This window comes from Ambystoma mexicanum, chromosome 12, assembly GCF_040938575.1.
Source record: "Ambystoma mexicanum isolate Mex_15411 chromosome 12, UKY_AmexF1_1, whole genome shotgun sequence".
NCBI lineage: Eukaryota > Metazoa > Chordata > Amphibia > Caudata > Ambystomatidae > Ambystoma > Ambystoma mexicanum.
Window position 1 is genome coordinate 794528686 of NC_090936.1, and position 27119 is coordinate 794555804.

The 27119-nt window shown below is 44.9% G+C and overlaps 1 protein-coding gene across 12 annotated transcripts in view; it reads left to right on the top strand.

The window, feature by feature from the left end:
* PTPRQ (protein tyrosine phosphatase receptor type Q) overlaps positions 1–27119 on the top strand; it is a 2012995-nt gene that overhangs the window by 103525 nt on the left and 1882351 nt on the right. For all 12 annotated transcript variants that reach the window (XM_069629300.1, XM_069629298.1, XM_069629293.1 and 9 more), the window contains exons 5-6: positions 14630–14884; positions 22178–22395. In XM_069629300.1, coding sequence (XP_069485401.1) covers positions 14630–14884; positions 22178–22395 — 473 coding nt within the window. The remainder of the gene's footprint in view (positions 1–14629; positions 14885–22177; positions 22396–27119) is intronic.

Below are 27119 nucleotides of genomic sequence, written 5' to 3' on the forward strand. Positions count from 1 at the left end.
TGAGTTTCCAGCAGGAAAACCAGGGCAACATTCAGGGAAGAGATTCTGTGCAGCAATGCCTTAAGCTTTATTGGCGAGTTAAGACCCAGCACATTCAGGGTCAGGCACAAAAGGTCAGGGGATGCCATCATGCCCAACACCAGGCACTGGCCAACTCAACCTCTGGAGGAGTACCCACACTGGAAGATCGTGGTTTCTTTAACCAAAAGAACCCCATTGTGAGCAAAATGGAAGAAAAACAAAACAAAAAGAAAAAGCTCCCCAATCAGGGGCCAAAGCACCCCTGCAAAAACACCTTGAACTTAATTACAAACATTTGTAACATTTCTCAAAATGGGTGCAATTCCCTTCTGACATCCCTCCTCCCCGCTCTATCCACAAACCCTAAACTGATTATCAATTAATTTGCATTAACTGTGCTCCCAACAAATTGTGCAAATAAGAGTCGCCTCCCGTAAAGGGGATGCCAATCTGCCATACTCCCAACCAGCATTTAAACCCACAGGGCTCTGAATCGTTAAGTCGGAGCCCCCAGGGGACGCCCGACTCCAGCACTGGTGCAGACTGCGCTGAATTCCTTCTCCATCTGGGTTTGCTAGTGCTGTTTCCGGGTGCTGAATTTGTGCCGGCAGCAGCCTCATCACCATCCAAGTTAGAGCATGGGACAGCATCCATTAACTCAGCCGCCTCTTCCTCAGAGCTGATGGAGTAGTGTTTATTTATTTATTTATTACATTACATTTATATAGCGCACCTCAGGCAGCTGGGCGCTTGAGCTTAAGAATATGGTTACATTCAAGGTACTTAGTTGTTGGTTATACAATTAGAAATACACAGTTATGAAGTACAGTTACATGGTTACACAATACAGTTATACAATACAGTTACAATGTAGGTGTGTTGTCGTAATAAAGAAAGAATCAGGTAGTAAGATTTTAGTGGGTGCAGATGCATGGTAATACGTTACTGTGCCGAGGGACTGACCTGGGACTCCTTAGAGTAGGGCGGTTGATTCTTGAAATCCTGGTAGAAAAGACAGGTTTTCAGTTGTTTGTGAAAGGACCTTAAAGATGGGTATGTCCGTAGGCATGGCATTCCAGTAGTTGGCTGCAATGACAGGGAAACAGGATCCGCCTGCTTTTTGTCTTTTGTATCTTTGTGTGGTCAGTTGCCCAAAGGAGGCTGAATGGGTTGGTCTGGCTGGTTGCGTTTTGGAAATCAAGTTGGACAGGTAGCGAGGAGCAGAGTTGGAGAGGCATTTGTGTGTGAGTACTTTAAATTTAATCGGTCTCTGACTGGTAGCCAGTGGATGTTTTTTCTGGATGTAGTTATGTGTTCTGACATCGGGATATTAAGTGCCACTCTGATCGCATTGTTCTGAACAATTTGGCGCTTCGTGATGTTTTTCGTTCAGGTGCCTGCGAAGATGGCATTACAATAGTCTATCCTGGAGAGGATTAGAGCTCTAGCCAATGTGATGCATTTCTCCACCATGAGGTAAGGTCTGCATGCAGTGATGAGTTTGGCGGTATAAGAAGAGGCTGAGGTAATGGCGTTAACTTGTTGGGAGAGGGTAAGTGATGAGTCAAGGTACACCCCTAGTGTCTTGACTTCTTTAGCTACTGTGATGCGGTTACCATCTATGTCGAAGGTTTGGTAGGATAGTGGAAGGCTCTTGAGTTTCGCAGGGCTACCTACGATCAGGATCTCTGTCTTGTCGACATTAAGACAGAGCTAATTTTGGGCCATCCATACTTGAATGGAGAGGTAGATAGCATTGAGTGCCTTGCAGTCGGTGCCGTAATCTCCCGTTATAGGAATTCTAATTTGGGTATCATCAGCATAATTTGTATATGTGCCACCCAAATGTTCTAGTCTATGAAAAAAGGTTTTGTGAAGGCGTAATACATCGTGGGGGACACGCAGGATCCCTGAGGCACTCTGCAAGTGACCTGGGTAGGGTGTGCGGCCGCCGTGGATGAGAAGACTCATGGATCAGAACCACAACAAGGAAAAGACGAGGCCCAACGAAGATCGCAGTTCCAAGAACACGAAGCAACTCAAATAGGGGGCCTCTCGCTCCCCATCACTGCCGGTTAGCCATATAGCACCAACCTGTCACTGTACAACCACTTCTGAAAGCTGAAACACTGGAAGCATGCGGCAAGGAAGAATTGGTCATGCTGATCAACCCTTGGGGTAAAGAGTCTTTGTTACTTCTTTTGAAGAAATATTGCCCTGAAGATGGCCTAAAAAAGAAAGAATTTAAGACAATAGAGATAGTGTCTGAAACAGAAAATGCCTGAAACATGTCGATAGTTATCTGAAATACTCATATGAATTAACTGTGGGATTTTGATGCAAACAAAGTGTTTAAAATAATATACAAACTTTGTGTTGCTCGCACCCCTTTGTCTTACTGGTGCCTTATGCACTTGTTTTCCTCTTTTTTTTATAATAAGTTTTTTTTAGCAAATGGTGAATTGTTTAAATTTGCAACATCGTATATATGTGGCAATTGGTGCCTTTTTATTCATATACAACATGTGACAATAAAAATTGAATTTAATTTTGTAACTATTCTCTGTGTGCCAGGTTCATGATGTTCTATTCTCTATGTGCCGGGTTCATGATGTTTCATAACAATGACATCAAATGGTATTTGTTTATATTGTAATTGTTGGTTACTTTGACACATTGGGGCATTGGAAAGAGGGGTAATCAGACTCACTTTATGTTTTTCTCTTATGTTTTTCTCTTTATCGCCATTAAGACAGAGCTCATTTTGAATGGAGAGGTAGATAGCATTGAGTGCCTTGCAGTCGGTGCTGTAATCTCCCGTTATAGGGATTCGAATTTGGGTATCGTCAGCATAATTTGTATATGTGCCACCCACATTTTTCTAGTCTATGAAAAGAGGTTTTGTGAAGGCGTAGTACATCATGGGGGACACGCAGGATCCCTGAGGCACTCTGCAAGTGACCTGGGTGGGGCGTGCGGCCGCCGTGGATGAGAAGACTCATGGATTGGTTCGAGAGGAGAAGTGGGCATCGCTAGCTAGGTGGCGGCATAAGATGTTGTGGTTTACTAGGTCAAATGCTGCCGAAAGGTCCAATAGGAGAAGGATGGCTAGGTCTTGTATCTGATCCATTTGGATTTTTAGGTCTACTAGGGCGGTTTCCGTGTTATGGCCTGGGCGGAAGCCAGATTGGCGGAGGACCAGAAGGTTGTGAGTTTTGAGGTATATTTGGATTTGTACATAGGCTACCCTAGTATTTTTAGAAGAAATGGTACTGTCGTAATAGGCCTGCAGTTCGTTGGCACATTAGGGTCTAAACTTGTTTTTTTCAGTAAGGGAAGTACCCAGGCTTCCTTCAAATTGTCTGGTACTTTATTGGAGACAAATTAGTTTTTTATGAGTGAATTGATGAATGGTCCCAGGTTGTCTGCACAATCTTTTGATTAGCATGGCAGGACAGATGTCACCTTGGCATCACAATGGTTTGAGACCTTCTATGATTGTTGTGGTCTCTTCTAAGGTAATGGGTGAGAATTCAAACTTAGGGAACGGTTTTGGCGGTTTATGTTCCATCATGAGTTGAACCGGGGTGGTAAGTTTCAGTTTTTTTTTATTGATTTTGAGTTGGAGGGAAGACATTTTATCCATAAGGGCTTTTTGTATATTTTCACACCAGGCTTGATCCTTATTGCAGTGGTCTGGGATGGTGATTCTAATTCTCACAGGGCTGAGAAAAGCTCTTTAGTGCCAGAGCTGGTATTCTGTATGCGCGAGATGTAAGCATTGCTCTGTGCTCCGATGGTGGTTTCTCTATATTCAGAGGCTAATGTGCAAATAGTTGTTTGTTGTCGGCCGATGTTTTTTTTCCAGTTACTTTCTACATTCCTTTTTTTGTTTCGTAGGTCTTTAAGCTCTGGGGTGAACCAATGGTTGACATGTGACTTGGTTTTGGCTTTGCACTTGCCCATAGGTGCCACTATGTTGTTTGCTGCCCCCATGGTCTGGTTATAGGTAACTACCAAGGAGGATGGATCAGCAGTGTTCCCAGTGTGTCTGTGGTGAGCGCTGTGAGCAGTGGTAACATGTTGACAGGTGTGATGTTGCAGTGGTTGCGGGTCTGTGTCACAGGTGCAATAAGTGTGGGGGTGCAGACTTGTGTGTCTGTATGGATTGAGAATATATGGTCTGACCATAGGCATGGATTGTTGTTGGTGATGTATGTAGTGCACTTATGGTCTGTAAGCCAGTCAAGTGTGCAGCCTTTGGCATGAGTTGGGCCTGCGAAGCGCAAAGTGAAACCTTGCATTTCAATGGTGCTGGCTAAGGTTTTGGCTTGGGTGTCAGAGCTGTCTTTAAGTACTAGATTGAAATCTCCAAGGATGAGAGCTTTGTATGTAGGTTTTAAGTCTGTGGCCAGTAGGGTGGCTATATCCTCGTCAAAGGAGCAGGTGGGGCCTTAGGGCCTATAGATAAGATGTAGGGTTAGAGAGGTGGTGACAGAGATAGTCATTTTTGTAGACAATAGTTCTCCTGATGGGAAGATGAGTTGGGGATTTCTCGTATGTTAAGGTTAGTTTTGGATATGAAGGCAATGCCGCCTCCTTTCGCAGTGGTTCTATCCTTTCTAATGATAGAGCATCCGTCTGGTAAGGCAAGGCCCAAGGAAGGGCCAGCTGCAGGGTGCAGCTAAGCTTCTGTTATGGCAGTGAAATCTAACTCGTTAGTTGTGATGAAATTGGCTATATCTAGGGCATGTTCTGGGATAGATATGGCGTTGATAAGGGCTCCCTTGAGGTGGGTGGGTGTGTTATCGCCTTTTTCTCTGTTGAGTTTCGTCCTAGTTTTAGTTAGGGGAGGTTTTCTCGTAGGCCTTGTTAATTTATTTTTCTTAGTCTGATTCAGCTGGGCAGGTGCCAGTGGATCAGCTAGGTTAGTTGTAGTTGTAATAGTGTGGATTTGGCTGTCTGTAGAATGGGTAGTTGTAATTTGGCATTGGTTTCTAGTGAGGTTTTTTGTCCTGTCCCTGAGTCTTTTGTTTCTCTGCCAAGTAGTGAGGACGGTAGTTCCTGGGTAGTTGTTGTCCTGCCTATGCTTGGTTAGGCATGAAGGTATGTTTAAGGTGGCATTGGTGCATACATTGCTAGTAGTATTGGAGGTATTGGAGGTAGGAGTCTTGCAGCTTTTAAACTGCAGCATTTGGGGGAGGAATGTTGAAGGCCGAATAGTGTTAGTTAGGGAGTACTTTGGCCATGCTTAGGGTGCGAATTGGGTGGGTAGGTGGAGATACTTTGGGGTGTTATGTTGGCATGTCGGTGCCGTATAGTTGGGTAGGAGGCTGTTGCGAGGTGGGCAGAATACTGGATTTTAGCCAAAGCTCAATGCCTGAGCACAGGGTGGTGTCACCCACTTAAGGTGAGGACTAAGTTGGCATGGGTATGTTAAGATCGGTGAGCAAAGATTAGCAGGTATGGCTAATATGTTGCACAAAGATTAGCAATGATTAGTAAGTATGGCGCGTAGTCCTTGGCAATGGAGGCCTAGATGCGGAACATAATCATTTGAAATAGTAGGCTAAATAACGCCCCTAGTCATTTGCTGAATGGGGCTGAATGAGGCACGCAAAACAGCAGTAAAGGGCTAAATAAGGCCCATAATAATTTGCTAAATGGGGCTGAGTAGGGCACGCAAAGCATTAGCAGTGATGGACTGAAATGGGCCACATAATCATTTGCAATAGTGGGTAGATGCGACTGATACGTCACGCAAAGTTTGCAAAGTGTGGTTAAATAAGGCACATAATCATTTGGTAAATGGGGCAAAATGGGGCGTTGGTTTTGGTATTCGAATTACAGTTTGCACGGAAATCCCCAAAGGTAATGGATGTTATGGGAGTGAAGCCAGGCTGTGACTACACGCAATCTCCTCCTGTTTGTCAGTGTCCAGGGTGAGAGGTCCTAATATAAGGAGATCTTTGCCCCCCGGAATTCTATTGGTTCTTTCTTCTGGGCTGGCAGCATGATCTCTTCTTTCTTCTGGAAATAGTGGACTTTTGAGAGTATATCGGGTAGCAAATGACGCCGTTGTTGGATGGAAGAATGGACTTGACGGGTCCTATCTAGCTCAAGCACCGCAGTATCTGGGAGATCGAGAAATGAGCGAAACAGGTCACGGACATGCCCTGACAGGTCTTGTTCCTGCACCTGGCGCGGCACCACACAGATGCAGACATTATTTCTCCTTGTTCTATTTTCCAAATCCTTCTGTTTGGCCCGGATCAAATCCAACTGCTCCTTGACCCCAACCATTCTATTCGAGATCCCTGCTTGGTCATGCGCTTGTTCACAGAGCGTGTTTTCAATGTCCTTCACCTTCGATCACAAGCCCAAAAGGTGTGAGTTAAGGTCTGCAACCGTCTTGACAAGCGCATCTTTTGTTGACTTAATCTCCATCGTGAGATCACGTTTTAAAGTGGCGAGCATGTCCATCATGTCCTCTTTGGTGAACGATGGATTTGTCTGGGCAGAGACCAGAGAAGGGGAATGGACCTCATTGCGAATCTCCCTAGCGGTCTTCTCCCTGTCCAGCATTCCCAGGAGTGTCTTGATGTCTCCCCCTTTTGTCTTGGCCCCAGGTTTAGAAATGTTTCCAGTGAAGAGTCCAAGCACAATATCGCCATGCTCACCTCGTCCGTCCTCGGATTCCATCGCCCGAGTGCCTGTTTCTGTGTAGCTTTATCCAATTGTCCGTAGATAGTTAAAGATTAGGGCCCCAAAGTTTAAGAAGACCTCACAAAGCCTTCAACTGGCCTGGGGTCACCATGGTGGATATCTTGGCCCCCCAACTGGGCTCGCTCCCAGCACACTGACTCCAAGCTCTTCCAGAGTCCCCTGCATGGTCCCGTGTCTGGCTGCATAGTCTGTTGGTGGCCACGTCCAAGAGTTCAGGGCCCTGGCTTAGGATTGCACCTGAGGGGGTCCTATATATCTTTGAGCCCCCTCTTAATAGTATTCTATAGTCTAGAGAGGTCTGGGGAGCTCATGTGTCTCAACGCGCCCAGGTTCCAGATGTAGAGCAATGGCGGTTGGAGGAGGTGCGTTACCGACTTTACAGGACAATGCAATTATAGTTTGTGTGCAGCGGAGTACCTTGATGAATGGACGTCAGATAGCCCACTGGGCCCCAAAGTGTCTGCTGCTTATGCCTGTGAAGCACTGTGTGATTAGGATTACAGGGTAGCTCTCAATAAGTGTGGTGCTACGAATATAATGCAGCTTAGTGTTTGCCAGCTATCGCTCTTCATGCTGATCAAGCGTTAGTGCTGGTGCGCAAGATTGCACGTTGGGTCCAACCTGCGGGTGCTTCGCCGGACGCAGCTTTCCCAGGCTCCAGCTATTCTTCCATCTGCCAGGCCGCAGCCTACCACGGAGTAGCACAGGGCGGTCACCACCTATTCCGCTTCTGCTTCCAGACCCAGGGCCAGTGTCCCAACAGCTACCTCAAGGCTCCAGGTTGAGGGCACAGTGAGCAGGTGTTAAGCACAGAGACGCTCCTTCCCTGCGGCTGGATCCGGGTGGGGAGAGCACCTCCGACTCTCTGTCGCTGAACCATGAACCAGCGCACCAGGGTTTGGTGCTGCTGATGCTTTTCGTCCCCCGGAGGTCACAGGGACAGTCCCGTTCTCTGCCGTGGGGCGGTCTGGCACACCAAGGAATCCACTGCAGGTAGAAGTGGGTTCGCGCCCGAGCCCTTTTCACGGGCTGTCAGGACTGCGGCTAGGGTGCGATTTTATCTGAGCCCACTCGCCCTCTAAGTTGCTTCTTCATTGATCGCCGACTTCCAAGCCTCCAACGTTCGCAAAACTCAGCCACCACAGCCAGGGCCCCTATACATAATGGTAGAGGAACTTTTAGTATGAATAAAGCAGCATTTTAGGGGTTTTGGGATGTCTACTGACGGAGCCTGCAGCAGGCACGTCTACATAGAGTGGCGCTTGGCAACGCCCCCAAGAGAATGTTATCTTTTACGGTCCAATGTATTTAGAATCTATTTGGAATTTTAGAAACAAATCCATTGTATATGAATTTTAAGTTCAATTAATATGTATTAGGATGAATGCATATGTAAAGTTCATAATGAAGTAATCACATTTAAGATAAATAAATAAACTACGGATTTACAGGCAACGGTAATGGTGAGAATTGTTTGGAATTGTAATGAGTAGGGACGCTTCCCAGCCCAGCCCATTCAGTCAATGAAATATTGTATGATGTTATGATGTGGAAAGAAACATAAGTATCAGGTAGGGGAGATGCAGTGCACCCTGTTTCGGCACAGAGTCTACGGCGCAGTTGGCCATTTGTGGCAGGAACCTATCAGCGCCGTATGTGATCCCGAACACTAAAGGTAGTGGTTAGGATGACAGCCAAGAGGGTGCACCTATTGGCTAACTGTGCCCAAGCTGTTGCGCCGAAATGGCCGCCACACAAACACCCGCTGCCAATTTCCTGCTTCGGGTTAGATGCAAACATGCTCAGGCTTGTGTCAAAAGACATTGGGCCCGATTCATGGAAGTGTTTTCATAATGGCGCAATCTGATAGGAAAACGTTCCATGAATCAGGCCCATTATGTCTAACAGCTAGAACAAAGAAGTAAAGCGCCAAATGGGAAGGGGTTTCTATTAATATACTCCAATCCGGATTCTGTAAACACGGATCTACAGTTTACTGTGAAATGGGGGTACTAATGCCTCAAGAAGAGGGTCAATACACTTTAATATCACAGATGGTTTAAATGCTAATGCCACCCTCTTTGTAAGCTGTGTGGACAGTCCCACCTTCACCTTTGCTCTAGTGGGAGGGATCAACCTTTTAATAATAACCCCGGTGAGTTAAAGCACATCGGATATGGCCACTGAGGTTGCTTGCTGTGAGTACCTCAAACAGGATGTTCGTTCCCCTGACGTACCCAATGACGTTTTTGCACAAGTGGGTTAGGTTATTTAGGTGTGCTCCTGGTTGGCCTTGCTGGATCCCCTGAGAAATGGCTGTTGACATTAAATATTGACCATCTCTTATAACATTACATGAATTTGTATTTATACTATGTTCATATTGTATTTGAGTTTAACAGCTAAACATATTGTTCAGCATTCAGACGAACTAGCAATCAGAGATATGATATGACATGATTGGTTATTTATAACATGCGGACCAGGTGATCGAACCTGTGGTGCTCCGTGTGTTCTTGCTTCCAAGGTGAGCATGTTCCCCTTTCCCGAGATGCAAAACGGCTGCGAGGGTTGTCTTGTGCTCTCCTTACCTGTTAATCAACATTCCCTGACATTGAACACTGCTAAGCAACATGATGTGGTGATCCCAGGTAGGGGAAATGCAGCTAGAGTGCCAGACAATATATAACGGGAAGGCAACTTGTTCATTGTGTTCTTTACAAAAAATAAAACAGTGGTGCAGCGGGTGCAGCAAAGAGATTATTTGAAATTGATGTTGGATTTTTTTTTGGGGGTTGATAGAGGGCATTTTGTTACCAGAATCCCATGCCCTTGATAAGATGCATTTGAAAAAATGTGCCTCCTGCAATACGTTTGCTCTAGCCAATTTCCTTGATTAGCCTAGTGGGGGCAAGCACATTTTTCCAGTTAATTTACATTCTAATGTCAATGTGTAAATCGGATTGTTTCACTGCAGATTAAAGGATCTGCATTGAATCCCTGCCTTAATTTAGGGGACTTCTGTACACACATTGTGGTGTGCCACCCCTTGTAGAGAACTAGTCCTTCCCAGGGCTCGTGCTAAAGTCACATTTCGGTGACCATGTGACTTAATGAATATAAGGGATGAGCCATTTCCTGCGCGTCAGTTGATGCTAACTGACTCCTGCCTGCTGTGTGTCATTTTGCTGCAGCGCGATGCTGGCGCTGCGTAGCAGGTAGAGGCCTGCTGCTGCAGGGCCCTCTACCTGGACAGCTCCCCTGCTGGGCAACGCTGTCCCTGATGTCCTGGTGCACTGGGTTAGCAGAGGCCCTGCTGTGCAACTCTGCAGCTGTTCTCCGGAGCCCCTGCTGGGCGACTCCGGCTCCGACAGCCTGGGTGGACCCAGGCCATGGTCTGGGTCCTTGTGATCATGGTTCATCAGGGTGACCCCCTGCAACTGTGTGTGGTGGGTGCCCCCACCACCTCAATGGCTGGCGCGTGTGCCTGTGAACCAACCCGACATGTCCACCAGAGGTGATTCAGCTGGGTGCCACCAGCAGCGGTGTCCTGGACCCTATGTCCTGTGCTCAGGGCACGACATATGTTACACCTCTGTGGGGGTGTGATGAGGATATTTAAATGGCCAACTTGTTGTTTGATGTTAGACCTGCCTCTTTCTCTAGGGTTTACAAACGGGGTCTTTGTTGTTGAGACCTAAATAGATAATTCTCTATTAAGGCAGGGTGACTGAGAATATTCCAACAAACAACACCAGATATTGTGCTTCTTTCAGGTCTGTGCTGGATAGTTATATGATTACCAAAGGCAGAGAGTGACCACAAGCCACTTGCCCTAACTCAGCCTTTGTACGTACCACGTTGGCCCTGTTTGTATCCAGAGTATGTCCCATTTCTATGCAGAACTGCTGTAGATTCAAAGGATTAACCTTAGTTTGAAAATCCTACAGAGCATCTTTTCACGCAGAGGCGATCTTTCATCTAGTCTTGCATTTCAATATGAATCTGAGGTCTCGTGGACATTTAGGGCCTGATTTTAATTTACTAAAATGTTTTCAATGGGACTTTCCCATTTTAAAACATGTTTGTGAATCAGGCCCTTAGTCTCTTCAATATGCTACTTATTCGCTCTGATTGGCTGCAAGATTACTTGAACAGATTAATAATGATTAGGTGGTAGAATTATTTTTGTAAACAAGGTAATCTCAGACTCTCAACAAAATGGGGAAAGCCCCAAAAGACCATATGATTGGGCAACTGGGTCTGCGAAATGGGAGGAGGTGGTGGCGGGGGCATAGCTGGTAAATACATCTATTTTGCATTTCCTATTACGTGCAATGGGGGATGCTAAATGGATTCATTTCGCTATTAGCAAATGTTTTGCTTATCGAGGTTGAAAAGGTCACATATGCACCTTAATCACACTTCAAAAATCATGGAAATTATGACTATCAATTGACTTTGCCCGAGCCAAGTGGGAAGTGTTGCATTTTGCAGCTAAATGCAGCTATTGTAAGTGGTTTTAGAGACGGAACAGGGAAAGACTTTGGTCCCGAAGTAAAGCTCTCTTCCCCATCCAAGAATCAAAATGGGTCAACCATATAAGATAAATATTCTGTAACTTGTGTTCTGAACATGAATCACTAAGCTGATACTGAGTGCATCATGCAGGTAGATGAGGCCCTGTTTAAGCATCAGTGCACCAAGGCTGATGGATGAAGCAAGCAGGCTTGAAAAAGTAAAAATCAATGTGACCTGATGGGTTAACCCCTGAATTCCTGCCAGAAGGAAAATATGGATTGGTGGACTCCCATCTTGTCCCACCTCTAAGTGTTGTGACCAGAGTTTTATACTGGACTCGTGGAGGGGAGTGTTCTGCTCCACATCATTAAGAATTCCTTTTGTACACCGCCGGCCATGTATGGACTGATGCCCTCAATGGATGCTGGGGGGAAAGTGCTGGTAAGGATCATTTCGATTGTGTTAGCTCCTTGAACTGAATGTTTGTGCAAATGCTATGATCATAACTTGTATTCTGCAAGGGCTTGCCTACTTCTCAGACATGTCTAGTCTTAAAGAACTTGACTGTCAACTTTGTAGATTTTTCCACTGCATATGACAGTGTTAACAGTGCAAGGATTTGGTGAACGATGTGTAGGTGGTTTATTCCCCTAATTTGTTAGAAATAATAGCTACCTTCTATACTAACATATGCATCAGGGTACGGCTTAGTAATTGGGATATTTGATGTGCATTTACAAGGTTTGTAACATATTTGCATACTCCGAACTTTGCTGTTCAACCTGTCAATAGCAGACCCCTTGGATTTCCTGGCAAAGTCAAGCCGTTTTCCTACCGTATTAATTGATCTGTTCCTCATTTCTCATAGTCTTGGGGGGATAGCTCAGGGGCAACATACTCACCTTGGAAACTTGACGACACACAGCACCACAGGTTCGATCCCCGGGTCCGCGCTTAGAAACCTCTGGGTATTAAGCGCGTTATAAATAACCTATCATTTCATTAAGCTAATCATTTTTTGGGTAGGTGTAGTTTAGTAAACAATTAGCGGTTCAATGGCTCCAAGACAGATATTACATTCGTTCGTTTTTGATAATTTAAACAAGTGGCTTGAGAAGACGAAGCTGTAGCTTGTGGATTCATTCTGTTATCGTTATGTAGGGCTATGGTTTAGCAAGTAGAGAGCGCACCAAACAATGGTGGAGGCCAGAGTAAATATACAATGTATGAGGTAAACACTGACACTCAGATTTTGCCTACTGCAGGGATCTGGCGTGATCAACATTCCGAGGACAGAAATACTTCCACTAAAGTTGACATCCGGTTGGAATTAGGGTCAATATCAAGTTGTTCAAAAGTAATGTCTGCTGTAGTTCTAGAGCTGTGTACGTTATCTTGTGCAGTCCCATCTGTTGGAGTTTATTTATTTTGCATTTGTAGGGCACAACATTCACGCAAGGGTATTTTGGCGCTATTAATGGCAATAAGATGGGACTGAATCAGAAGGAGGGAGAGGTCTGTTTAGATTAACGGGTGGTACAGCCAGGTATGTAGCTTTTACCTGAATGATGGATGGTCCTGCAGATCGTGGATGTATGACGGAAGAGTATTCCAGTGGTTGCTGGCTTGGGCTGAGAAAGCGCAGCCGTCTTCTCTTAACAGACGAAAATTGGGTGGCTTCTTTTAAATTTGAAAAGCTGATCAACTCAAATGCATCTCTACCACTGCGGGAACACCTTGGAACAGTGGTAGGGCCTTAAATATTGGCACCCATCAGCGAGAGCAAATTTAACCCTGGTGACCCTCATACTGACCCTCTGGCTTCCCTAGGAATCTATTTTCAGATCTGACCACGATGGGTTGACCATATTTTCATTTGAGTTCATCAATATTGACCAGTTGAGCAAGTATACCGACTTTGTTTGCATTAGTAGGTTCTTGCTAAAGAGTTATCGTTTAGTTGTATGGATGTTCTTTAATGTGTCAAAGAGTTGTATTAGAGAACATGTCAAACGATGGTAGACCATGTGTACCAGATATGCACGTGCTGCAACACACAAGGATATGCTAGTAGATCGTATTTTTAAGGCGAGGACAAGAGAGCATTATTTTTCGTTTTTTTCTTCTGCTAGATAGGCGCATACACATATATGAAGAGTGGGGGTAGTCTTTGCTTTCAATGTCACAGCATCAAACACAAGGGCAAGCATAGTGAGTTTTTTTTCTATAGAAGCATGTTACATAATTGTCCCTACACGGTCGTCTTGCTGTAAGGATATCCATTATAAAGTGCAAACGCCCTAGTTGTGTGCAAGAGACTGCACAAGTGGGCTGTAGGGGTTGAAAACGATTCCCCTTTGTGTTAGATGTATGTTATTCCTGGGGTTAGTGTGAGTGATGCATCCATGTCTGGTGCATCTATGTTGGTGTTTTAAACTGCTCCCTGTTTACACGGGCCAAGAACCTCTCTCAATATGCAAGCTGGCCTGGTAGCAGCATCATCGAACTATAGTTCTATAAATGTGATTCGGTACATCCTCCACCTGCCTTTCAAGAGTAGCCGTGGGGCAACCATGAGAAATGGAGGGCTGCAATCAAAGTGGTCTACAAATGGCACAGTACATACGCTGGTGGGCATGGTGGGAATCATCCACAAAGACCGGAAGAAAGAAAACCTATGTCCCATTTGTTTGAATTTTGTATGAACATCTCGTATAGCCTAAAAATTCGAACAAATATGCCATACGAAACATTACAGTGAGGAAGGGCTGTGGGGGTGTACCCCGCACCCTTCTTCACTGTAATGTGAGCTTGGGTTGCGGGGTGTCCCGCGTAACCCTGATTCAAGAAAGAATAAAAATAAAAAATAATTTAAAAAAGCAGACCCTGCAGCGCCAGTTCCCATAAACGCAAGTGAAGGGAACCGGCGTCGCAGAGGGATGTTGGAGACGGCGGCACACAAGGAGGTGTGCTGCCCACAGGTAAGTAGGGGGTGGGAGCATGGACAAAATCTGAGATGTTCTGGGGAGAGAAGAAAAATGACTTTCTGTCTTTTCTCCCTCGAACATTTCAGCTACGGTTTTACAACCCAAATCCGGCATGATGCACATACACAAGCGTGCACACGGGAGTGGGTGTTACTTTATGGTCAAAGTGAATTTTGTGTGTTATGGAATCGAGTGTCTGAACCAGTGGTATCTTTATTAGACACTCTGAAGGAGACTAGATGCTGCGCCCTTCCTTTGCCTCCATGCCATCTCGTCATTTTAGGGCAATGCCTCTTGCACTTCCCAATAAAATAAACACACGAATGCATGACTGGCCTGCATGGCTCCGCATAATGCCATTGTTTTTCTTCTAGGTGGAATCTCAGAGGCCAGCATTAACACGGTTGTGTCGACCACTGCAGCGACTTTCCATATAAATCCGTTGACAAGGGATTGGTCAATCTCAGTTTCATTAAATAATTCTTCCAGGAATATACAATCAGATCATTCCATTTTCCAATGGGACCGCCTGAAACCTGGCACCAGATACAAGTTTGTGATTGAGTTCAGACAGCAACAGCAGGAGTTTATAAATATCACTCAGAAAAAGGAAATTGAAATTGCAACAGGTATGCCTTTTTAGCACGAGCTTTACAATGTTTTTGGCCCACAGCTTCTTACTCGTTGAAAATGTACGATTTAAACACACATTGATCGCATCTCATTCTGAAAGGCTTTGACAAGTAAGTACTGGCCACAGTCAGTGGCCACGGATCCATGCAGTGAGATCCCTGTTTGATATGGAGTTGTCCTGTACACATTGAGATTGTATCGCAGAAGAGATTTGCAGCACATAAATCATGTGCCAGGACTTGAAAATAGCTTGTGCTCCAATGCTTGTGTATTGAATACAACAGCTTTCAACACTGGTTGGGATATGGATAAGTGTTTGCCAAAAGAATACAGTGACCAAGTGCAATAGCCCTGAATTATTGTCACCAGTAAACGTTGGATTGTTGTGACTGAAAGTCTAATTTTATTTTATGGGTAGTTGATGAGGTAGCAGGTGAAACTATTTTCATTCAATTTTCGGCCTGCACGTGTTTCTCCCTTCTGTGCTTGATCAAGGCCATTACTACATTACATTATTATCTGAAAAAATAAAAATGAAACAACACATTCATTTATAACCCTACACAGGTTAGAAAAGCAGATGATCAGCAGAGCACACTTTAAAAGGTTGTATGTGTTCGCTATTCAGTGTGTTATATTATGCTGTAACATGGCACCAATGATAGCTAACTGTTCATAGTGACCAAAAAGGAGTAGAACAAACTGGTATAGTTGACTATGGTAGCCCTACTAAGTGCACTGTCACATAAACAATGCCAACTAAGGTGACACATGTTGATATTCTTGCTCTAATAGTATTTCACTCAAGCTCAAGACGGGGGCAACACACTAGCTCAAAAGGGGGCAGCACACAGTTTTGTGAGGACATATTTCTCTTTTAGGCAACTTTCCCTCCATATTCTGTGGGCCCCCATACATTTTGCTTTTGTTTTTGAACCTGTCCTGACTTTTTACAGAGAAGTGAACCCTTCCGCTTCACTTCCCTGGCCTTTAGCTCATTTTGTCATGGGGAAACGGAATGCGTCCTTCAGACTATCAGTCCTTGGAAACTATGTTTCCCTTTGGTCTTTTACTTTTGACCTGTTTGCATAACTCTTTAAGAGTGCACACAGCATTTTACAATGGATTGGGATTACTTTTGTATCACCCTTGTGTTTTACACTGCAGATTTTTGTTTACTTTTAATTGTGCCAGCAGTTACATTTTTGCAGTACATTCAGTGTGCACATTCGCATTTACTGTGTCTGGCTACTAAAGTGGCTTGTGCCCTAAAATGCCTGTGCCACAAGATTTTTCACTTGTTCTATGGCCATATTGTTTCTTTGCTTTCTTCCTGCCGGTCAGGAAATCCCTTATATGGTCATGCCTTAGCCTGGTAAAGCTGCTTTTTTCCGCTAGCTAGTGCATGCCATTTGTGTGTGGACCCAGGAAGTGGGTGGGACTGTCTGGTCCCATTCCACAACCATGGTTCCTGAGAGTCTGAAGTGTATGCATGAGTGAAACCCACAGTGGTCCCTGATTGGGCCATTGCTGTCTGTTTTAATGGTGCAGATTCTTACCATTGGTGGGCTTGGACTTGCTTCCAGACAGGATTTAGGATAAGAAGAGGACTCCTGCAGCCATTTCTGGAGATCAGCATTGGAGTCAAGTATCCTTTGTAGGTGACTGAAGACCTGTGGAGAACTCCTGAAGATGCCCGTTGACCCTTACTGCATTTGGCTCGCTAAATCCCTGCTGGACTACCTGATCTGAGAAGGCCCTTTTCGGGGCCTTGACCCTTGGACTGGTGGGACCAACCAGTCTCAACCCTTTCTGCAGATCCAGCCATCCAAAGCCCTCGGAATCATCCCTGGACCACCTGGTGGACAGACCAGCTCTCCCGAGGACTAACTCAACAGAAGTGTTGCTGTTCGGCATTTTCATCTGGAACTTCGGTAGTCACCAGCCCATGCTACAAGTCACGTTGCTGCCAAGGATCAGCTTCCCAGCATCTAGAAATCGCGCATGGGAAGGAGCTGTTCGAAAGCGACTGGAGAGACGTCTGCTGTCGCCCATGTGCAGTGAGTGTCGCTGGAACCTCCTTTCCTCTATCTAGTAACGTGCCCTCAAAAGACCTGAATTGGCACCTGCTGCATTTCTTCATTTGAAAAGGTTGCACTCAGCTCTTGGACCCGACCGGAATCCGCACTGCACCATCAGATCCTGGGCATCTTCTACTGGATCAAACAGGCAACGGGAAAACCTACCACCAGCGACTTCAAGTAAACCTGCCTAGTCACTTGGGAAAATAAGAGTCAGAGGTGGAGTCAGAGGTGGGAGTACTCACAATACATTCAGCCTCCCTACCTCCCCTATAATAAACATTAGAATGAACTGCGGTTTATTTCATTTAATCGTTTTTTGATTGTTTGTTCTAAAAGCTGTTTTAAAGGATAGAAAAATAATTTTACTAACCTCTAATATTGAGAACATTTTTCACCACCACAAGAATCTTTCCTACCTTTGTCCCCTCTCCTGAGAAGAAGCTTTTGTGACTTTTGGACACAAGAACCCATTCAACATAGGGATTAGACTTGTAAAGTTAGGATATTAGTCTTGTGAATTGTTTCTCCTTACTGCATCATTATTTACCTTATTTTAGGTGTTTAAGTGAATTGTATGCATTTCTTCAAACCTGAGGTGACTGTATAGATGTTTGGTACCTGAGTGTTTTGTGATACTACTACTTGCGTGATTAATTTTTCTAGTGTGTTTTGAGCCTATAATAAATATTTCTGTCCTTACCTGTCTAAGCGGAATTATTGTGTGCTTCACTTTGTGGACTCATTGTGGATCCCTGATCACACTCACTCACTCCCAAGACTATGCCTTGACCACTGATACCTGGGTATCACTGATCAGGCTCTCACCTGGCTGACTTCTTTCTTCTCTGACCTACCCTCCAAGGTCCAACTTCGGTCCTTCCTCTCCTCTCTCTCTCTCTCTCTCTCTCTCTCTCTCTCTCTCTCTCTCTCTCTCTCTACCTGTGGTGTTTCACAGGGGTCTAACCCTTCTCCTTGGTTATTCAACCAATACCTGGCACCTCTCGCCCACCGCATTGCTGTTCTCTGCTCCAACTTTTAGTGCTATGCGGATGACACTCTGCTTGCTTCCAGGCTACGCTCTGCCACCTCTTCTTCTTCTCTCATCCCGGATTGTCTGTCTGCAATACAACTCTCTGTTCGGAAATATCTTCCTACTCGAGCTCTTCGTTCTTCCACCTCCAAGTCCTTAAGGGTCAGGCGCTTCTCCAAGCAACGAGTCGAGAGCAGATCCGTCTCTCCTGCTCGCACCACCCTCTGGAACAGCCTCCCTGCCCTGAAAGTTGAGCAGAACCATCTCCGGCTCTGGAAGCCTCTCAACACTTTCCTCTTTGCTTCTGCCTTCTCTCTTTCTCTTCCCTGCTGATCTCCTGTCTGATACTGCACTGGTCACCTGGCTACCCTCTGACCTTCGGGCCCAGGTTCCTGCCCTCCCAGTTACACACCTGCACAACCTCTTGGCAACCCTTGCACTTGGGTCTATATCTGCAACCCTACAGTCCCTTTACGTGCACTTATCAGGCACTTGTCTGCACTTAACCCTGCACTGCCTCCTGCTGGCCGCACTACTTGTTTTTGAACCTGTGTTCTGCACTTGCCCTTCCTCCCCTTCTCCTGCCACTTGTCCCCTCCAATCTCCCTTGTACTTGCGCAATCTCATTGTCACTAGGGCTACTAAGATTGTTGTCTTTTGCCTCCCGTTGTTTCCCCTCCCTTGCCTTGTCGCGCCTTGAAACACTTGTGTATAGGCATGTTATAAATGCCATATCATATAATATCATATCATTCTCTACGCTCAACTTGATTTGGCTAACCTCTGAGTTCCCCTGTCCACTATAACTAAAGCGGCCTCCTGAAATCTGTCCACTAGGCCAGATTTTTTAAATACATTTTAACAGGTTTCATAGGGGGACAACACACAGGGTCAAGTAGGGGGAAGAACACATGCTTTGCAAGGTGGAGAAACACACAGGCTCAGCAGGGGGTAGAACATATGCTAAACCACTAGTCTAGAGGGGAAAAAACTGGGGTGAGGGATGATGCCATAGATAACGAACAGCAATTCCAGAGGGAGTGAATTACAGTTTGAGTGCTACATAAGGGGTGAACCACAGTGCCAGAGAGACTGAAGTGCTAAGCAGACAAATCACAATTACAGAGGAAGTGACCGTTTTTGCAAGCAAAACATAGCAATTTAAAGAGTGACTGACAATTAGACCAATTGGGGATAGGGAACATTTGCAAAGATTCTTTCAAACGGCATTGAGGATTTTCATGGGCTGCAAGTTGGTTGATACATTTTGAGAACTGTGGTCTCAGGTTCAGGGTCAGACTGTTACGTAGAACTTTCAGAAGAATGAGTTTGTAGTCTCACCTGTGTCTTGCTTTCTGTGTTAGGCTTTGCAGTCTTGTTCTGGCGTTTTCTTTGGTTGGTCCGGTAGTCGTGTAGAAATGGGTGAATGTCTCTGGACACAACCCTACCCGATGAATGAACCACCACACAGAGGAACACCCAGAGACAACCACCAGTCAGGAAAAACCCAGATGGGTAAAAAAACCTGATGCGGAATTAGTATAGATCTTGAAGATTGGGATGTGCAGCAATAGTAGAATTGGTTCCAATGACCCCCAAGTAATCAGGATGAACACAAATAATTCCTAGGCAGTAAAGATGAGCACTGTCCAGAATCGACCCCCCTAAGAGAAGACGAGCGCCCAGGGGTTTGAAGAATGCAAGCAGGAAACAGCACAAGTACAGGAGGCAAAAATCCAGGAAGCTGGCACACACGAAAAGGAGTGAGCAAGAGAAAGGTCCTCGAAGCAAGGAGGAACGGAGCAACAGGACGAGGCAAGGAACGTTAGGAAGGAGGAAGCAGCAAAAAAATACAGGATGAAAGTCATGGAGAAGAAAAACAAGGAGCAGTGAGCTAAGAATTACCTTAGCGCTAAGGTGCTCCGTGCTGGGTCTGATTGAGGCTGATAACTGTTGCGGCAATGCGGTCACGCATGGCGTTGCCAGCAGAGTGCCATGTTGGATACACAGATTTCTCATGAAGTAAGGAAAAGGAGGGCACCATCTTGAAGTGGAGCACATTAACAGGACGTCTATAGGGCCCAGCTTTTGAGGGGTCTATTCATGACAGATGGTAGAGCTTTCAGTCAACGATCGTCCCAGGGCAGGAGAAAGGGCACAGGGAAAGGCCTGCAGACCAGGATCACAAACCTTCAACATCCGAACTTGCTCCTACTTCTATTGCCCTGGATAGCTGTTAAGACTGCCTCCAGCTCTTTCACCAAGGTACTTAAAGGCATACAGGAAACAGAATTATGGCTCTGTGGCCTTCTCATCTGGAGCATCTGAGACACTGTTATCTATGTATCCCAGACAACTGTGTCCCATTGCCCCATTTGCTTGGCATAGAGAACCTTCAGTGCCTTCCTACACCTCCATTCCAGGGGCTGCAATAACGTTGTGATCCGTATGCCAGGGAACATTTTGGGACTTGAGTAATCAAGGTATCAGGAAAAAGGGCTTACAGGATGACTAAAAGTTGGAATATGAGTAGATGATGGCTGAATAAACAGACTACCAGAGAAGAAAACGAATGGGCACAAGGAAAGAGAAGGCTTTTAAAGAAGGGAAGCTATGATGAGGAGTTCCTGCAAATGAGATGCCATCATGCAAACACTCGCTTCCGCCCCTCTCACTTGACCTATAAGCCCTTACCACTCTAAACATCTGCAGCCTGTGCTATCAGCACCCTCCACCCCCAACATCCCTCTCTTTGCATGCTCCATGGGGCTCACTGCAAACTGATATGAGATGGTATAAAGGGGGTGCAAATTGATGCAGGAGAGTGCTGGGTGCCAGCATGAACAATCAGCCCAGCAGATGATTTATTGATGTAGGTCAAGGGGCCCCTCCTACCTATTGTCGGGCCTGGCCTCATATTTGTGTCCCGTGTCCAACCTGGAGGACCACCCTAGTCAACCCTCCTGCAGCCATCATACCTCTCCAACACCGTCTCTGCAGAGGGAGGCAGGTGCTTTGGACAGGAGCCAGCAAGGGCCAATTGTGTGGCAGTTAATGATACGAGCAGCAGGTGGGCATTGCAGGAAGGATCAGTGGAAACTTGACCAGATCCCAATGTACCATAAACATCCTTGAAGGCATCACTCAGGCGTCCCAGGCCATGGCTCCCTGCTCTCTGCTCCATCACTGCATCAGCCCTCCATGAGAGATCAGAAGGGACCAGTAGTGAAGGTGAATGGAGTGGAGTGGTGGGAGGAGCACAGGCCACACTGCTCTGAGCAGCCACTTCCGTGCATCCTTCCTGCCAGCAATGGTATTTTTCCCAGGCATAAATGGGCTGTTAGAAATGTACTAGAGTTTCAGAAGTATGGGTTATTTATCAAATTATGCTGACACGCGTATATTGTTAGTTTGTTTAATAGTTTGTAAATTATAAATTGTATTGCCATGTTTACTTGTCCTCCGAGGAAGCTTATAATCATTTCAAGACTTATTTATGTTAGCTGTCTCTATAATTTTCTGGAGAAAGTTTCTTATCCTATTGTCTGATAAAATGATTTTCAGAATCTCTTTATATTTGCTAGTCTAAGCTCCCTGTTGATGTTTTCAAGCTCTTCCTAAACAGAAGAGGAATTTTATGTCTCAGAATAAGTATTTCATAATTTGATTCATTTTGTAAAAAATCACTCTTACCCTAAAAATACTTTGGTAGAATATCCCCTTTGCCCCCACACACAAGTTCGACAATCTCATTTTTAATCCCATATTTGAAACTGTATTTGAGAATGGGAAACAGTGAGATTGTTATTTTTCTGTACTACTTACATTAATTATCATTCATACGGCTTACAATCCCCAAACTAACCTGCGGCGTTAGTCCAGTATTAGAATAATCACAACATTTTGAGTTTTGATACATTTTACTGGACTAACTGAAATTGTTCTGCTGTGCTGGAATAATGCACTGGCATTCGAAGTCACAAAGACCTACTTCATCAGATGGTAACAAAATTGAGGTGAGAGAAACCATTGTGAGATATTTAAATTTCAATATGATGTTGCTTAGTGTAGCTTTTTATAAATTGGCCATTGTAAAAAATGTTTAGACTTTGACAAGTTGCACTTTTTGTGATGATGAAAAAACGTTACATTATATTTTGTTTCACTTTGCACAGGTTTATGCTCAGAGGGCTGGTTGTCTTTTAAAGACAGCTGCTATAAAATCAGCAAAGATATGAAGACTTGGCAAAATGCTCAAAATATCTGTCAGACTTCTCAAGAGGGAGCACATCTTGTTGATATAAACACCATTGGAGAGTACATTTTCATATCATCGTATCTCCAGACGATTAATCACATTGTCATGATATGGAGTGGTCTCAATGATCTGAAAGTAAGTAGTTTTTGCACAGTTCTTGCATGGATCACATGTTTCATTAATATAACATCTCATAGTTTCTAAAAATAAACAACGAAAGGACATTCTTTAAAATCATTTCACCTTCAAAATGCCTCTGCTGGTAGTCATGCTTGATCAAATGGTATATGCCTCATAGACGCAGAACATTCTCATTCGTATTTGGTGAACGAGATGTGTTCACAACCTGATTCAATGTATTTGTATCAAACTCTTTTTCCATGATGCTCTTTAAACCATGAATGTCATGTTACATAATCACTATCAAATAATTGCTATAAAGCCATGTTAATACCTTTAAAACAACATGTTTTGGAAGTAATTAATTTGTAGTGTGTGGATGGGTGTCGAAGAAGGAAACTTACACAAGGGTGGCATGTGTATTGCTATAGACTTTTATTGGTTGTAAACAAAAAAAAATCACTATACCTATCTCTAAGAGGGGCTTCCCTGCCTCAATCTAATACTAAAGGATCTGACAGAATTTCCATCCAAATGAAATTCCACTGTCCTGTGTCACAACCTACTTCTATCCCTTACACTACAACTCAACAATAAAATAAACCAAAAGAAAATGTGTTCTCCAGGAGAATGGCTCCCTTCTCCTGGTATACGGGTGGTGTTCCCACAAATGTTCTCTTGCAACCAGTAGCTGGGGGACTGATTCCCTTCCCCTGGCTTATGGCAATCTAACAGAAAGTTCCTTACCCAGGAGAATGACTCCCTTCTCCCAGTATACAGGTGGTGTTCCCAAAAATGTTCTCTTGCGACAAGGAACCAGGGGAATTACTCCCTTCCCCTGGCTTGTGGCAATCTAACAGAATGTGACTCCCTTCTCCTGGTATACGGGTGGTGTTTCCACAAATGTTCTCTTGCAACAAGGAGCTGGGGGACTGATTCCCTTCCCCTGGCTTATGGCAATCTAACAGAAAGTTCCTTACCCAGGAGAATGACTCCCTTCTCCCGGTATACAGGTGGTGTTCCCAAAAATGTTCTCTTGCGACAAGGAACCAGGGGAATTACTCCCTTCCCCTGGCTTGTGGCAATCTAACAGAATGGGACTCCCTTCTCCTGTATATGGGTGGTGTCTCCACAAATGTCCTCTGGTAAACGGATGCCAGGGGAAATTACTTCATTCCCCTGGCTTGTAGTTGCAGCACGTTGTACAGTCAACTTTCTGGACCAGGAGAATGGCTCCCTTCTCCTGGCACTGGTCTGCACTTCTCCAATATAGTTCACAAAAAAGGCCTGGGGTAATGACTCCCTTCCCCTGGCATCTCTTTGATGTACTTGAACAGATTCTGTTTCCTCACAAGGAGAATGACTCCCTTCTCCTGGTGTTTAAGAGTTATTTTTCAACTTGGTGTTTATCTTGACACTCTTTCACTATTTTGGGGTCCCAGACCCTTGTCTGCTGGTCAGTGGGCTTCTCTCCACCACTGATATGAAGAAGATGTATTCAGATGCTTGGTTCTCTGCTGATGGGGCCCCAAACCCTTCTCTGATGGTGGGTGGGCTTATCTCCAACACTGGTACAAGGAAGATTTCCTTGGATGTTTGGTTCTCTTCTGTTAGGGTCCCAGACCCTTCTCTACTGGTCAGTGGGCTTCTCTCCACCACTGATACGAAGAAGATTTCCTCGAATGCTTGGTTCTCTTCTGATGGAACCCTAAACCCTTCTCTGGCAGTCAGTGGGTTTATGTCCACCACTGGTACAAGGAAGATTTCCTTGGATGCTTGACTCTCGTCTGTTGGGGTCCCAGACCCTTCTCTGGTGGTCAGTGAACTTATTTCCTCATATGCACTATTCATCTTGTTTTAGGTCCCTGATAGGCCTCACAGTTGCCCCGGCATAAAGCAAAGACCTATCTACTCCCCCCCATGCCCTACCAGTCTGCCTGTGCTTCCTTTTAGCTTATGTGATTTGGATTCTAGTCCCTGGAGAGACCAGCACTGTGTTAGCATCTCATTCCCACTTCCGGTAGCCATTTGCTTCATTACTGCGTCTGCGGTGGCTCTACGTGTTGTGGCTCATTGCAGTCTCAGCACCGTTTGTGGACTGTGTGGTCCACCTCCTCCTGGAGGTCATGCCACTGCTTCGCCTACTTCCCTCTGGGCTTGGCCCAGCCGATGCAGGACTCATCATGGCTTCCCTCAGTCACTTCTGCAGTAGCACCTGGAGTGTTACAAGTGCCAGATGGAATTTCAAATAAACAATCTCAGACCCAAATAACCAGACAGAATCAATGAATATGGCAAAGTGCTACTTTATTATCAGCTAAAATAAAATAGGGAAACCTGGTGAACAGACAGATTGCAGCTCACTCACTGTCAGTGATATCTTGACTATACAAAGGCTTTATACTTCAATGTACGTCAGCTATGACGTCATCCTATGTGGCAAATAGTAAAACCTATTGGGTGGAGGGATTGGTTAAGGGAAAATATATACCTATATATCGTTTAGGTGTTGGCTGCCCTATATCTGGTAGTCACACCTCAAACTACCTCTCAATACGTATAATACAGATTATTAGCAGAATAACAGCAGCAGGTTAGCTTCTGCAACATTGTATAGTACACTGCTAGATAGGCACTTGTGATTGGTCATACTCTCCTAACCTTGGACTTTAAGCTTGTTAGCAGCATGTGAGCAAAACGAAACCCAGGCGCAGAGAATAAGGTCAGAATACTACACGCTTGGTCAATTAGCCTACCATCTCTCATCAGTTAAGCCCCGAGCCAAGGCTTCTTATTTATAGTTAACCTTGCTGACTGATCTCTTCTACGGGACTTTTAAGGGATTGTAAGTACACCACCTTCTTCAGTTGGAGCCTAATGAATAGGCCTTGTTTTCAAGTCTTGAATCATGTGTGTGGAGACCACGATTTTGTCCATTTTGACCTTTTATTTGATGCTATTTAATACAATAATGCTGGGTGCTATTACTCCTCTTGGCTTCTGGAGACTTGGTCATCCCACCCCACATACTGTGTCTTTAATTGTTCAATGGTTGGCACTTGCAGATGTTTTCTTCTGTGCTTAATCTAAGAGAAATATGTAATGCATACATAGCTTATCCTCTTTGACTCCCTTTGTGCCTTGCAAGTATTCTCTGATGTGGTATTATTGATATCTGGCCAATAAACATTCTTTGTTCCTCGCACAAATCTGTTTGCCAGCACCTTTCAGCTCTGCAGCCTTGCTCTGTTTCTGAGGTAGTTTGGTCATTCTTAACACGAGTCTGACGTCCATATTTTTCTTCATGACTGCCCTTATTGCGTTAAATTTTTGTCTCCATCAAGCTTCTATATATATCTTATCTACCTTGCGTTTCTGCGTATGTACATTTATTGATCCTCCTCTTACTTATTTTCTCAATTAATGATTTCCTCATTTCTGCATACATGTTTATCTTATTATTTCAGTTACATCTTAATTCGTCAAATATTTGTACATTGTTTCAATGAGTCCTTGTATCTTCTTTTCATGATGTCACTATACTCTGGTCTAATGTCTCTTATAGCTCCTCTATGTCCAGTGGTGTATGTAGACATCCTTCCACTTAGTGCATAATGTCTCTCATATCTTTGATGCAGTATTGGGACGATACCTGGTGTCACACACAGTGGTCACTTGCTGCTAAACCAGTATGACAGAGGTGAGGGGGCGCCCACTAGAGATGACGTATACATCTGTCTCTCTACACATTTGTCGGTGTCCTCTGCAGAGCCCTCTCTTCGGGTTGAGTGCAGACTTCAAAACTCCCAGGCTCTCTGACAAGGAGGGTAGACTCCAAGTACTACTTCTCTTTCCACTCTATACGTTTTACACCACCCCAGCGTAACGTCAGCACCAGTTGTCAATGGCTTCTCGGTGTTCCTCATATGTCCTGTGAGCCACCTCGTCTAAATTCTAGCACAGTCAGTATTCCTCATTTTTTCTGTGCTCTTCTTCGTCTAGTATTATCTGTCTTAGCTGTAACCGAGGTACTACATAAATCCATTGGCTTATTCTCAATATAGTGGTTTGAAATGGATGGGGGGCTAAAGAATTTGGGGGTGTGATGTTGTACAACAGGTTGTACCTGAGGTGGTTGTCCTTATCACCAGAGGGGGAGTCCACCCCCACGAGGTCCTCCCGCATTAAACCACCAATAGAGGGACTATTGGGTAGCAGCCGCACCACTGCAGCATCATGGAAAGGGACTCTTTCCTGGGGAGAAGTGACGCATCCAGACGATCGTCTCAGGTGCCAATTCGAAATAAGAAATGTATATAGAGTATCACATTTACAGTAAAGAAAATTATACTGCTGCTGATTGCTGCCTTGTAAGCAGAACTTCCTTGATTACCTCATCCTTCCTGGCTTGTGAATCTATTTAATGAAGACTGCTTGAGACAGTATCCGCCATTTTTTGTGCTTGCATTTCATAAAATAAAGGGCTTCATTATGACATCGGCAGTAGCCATGCCTGTAATACAGGCACGGCTGCCACCGGTGTCATTTTTTTCCCGGCGCCCTCGAATGGGCACTTACCGGGTCATAACGGCCCTGCTGGACCCGGTAATTGGTTATTTGCAGGCGCTTGAAAAAAGATGCTCCCCATTCTCATTTGGCCCCATGGGGCTGAATGGGAAGGAATGGGGAGGTTGGATGCACCAACACCGTTTATAACGGTGCTGGTGCATCCGACATGC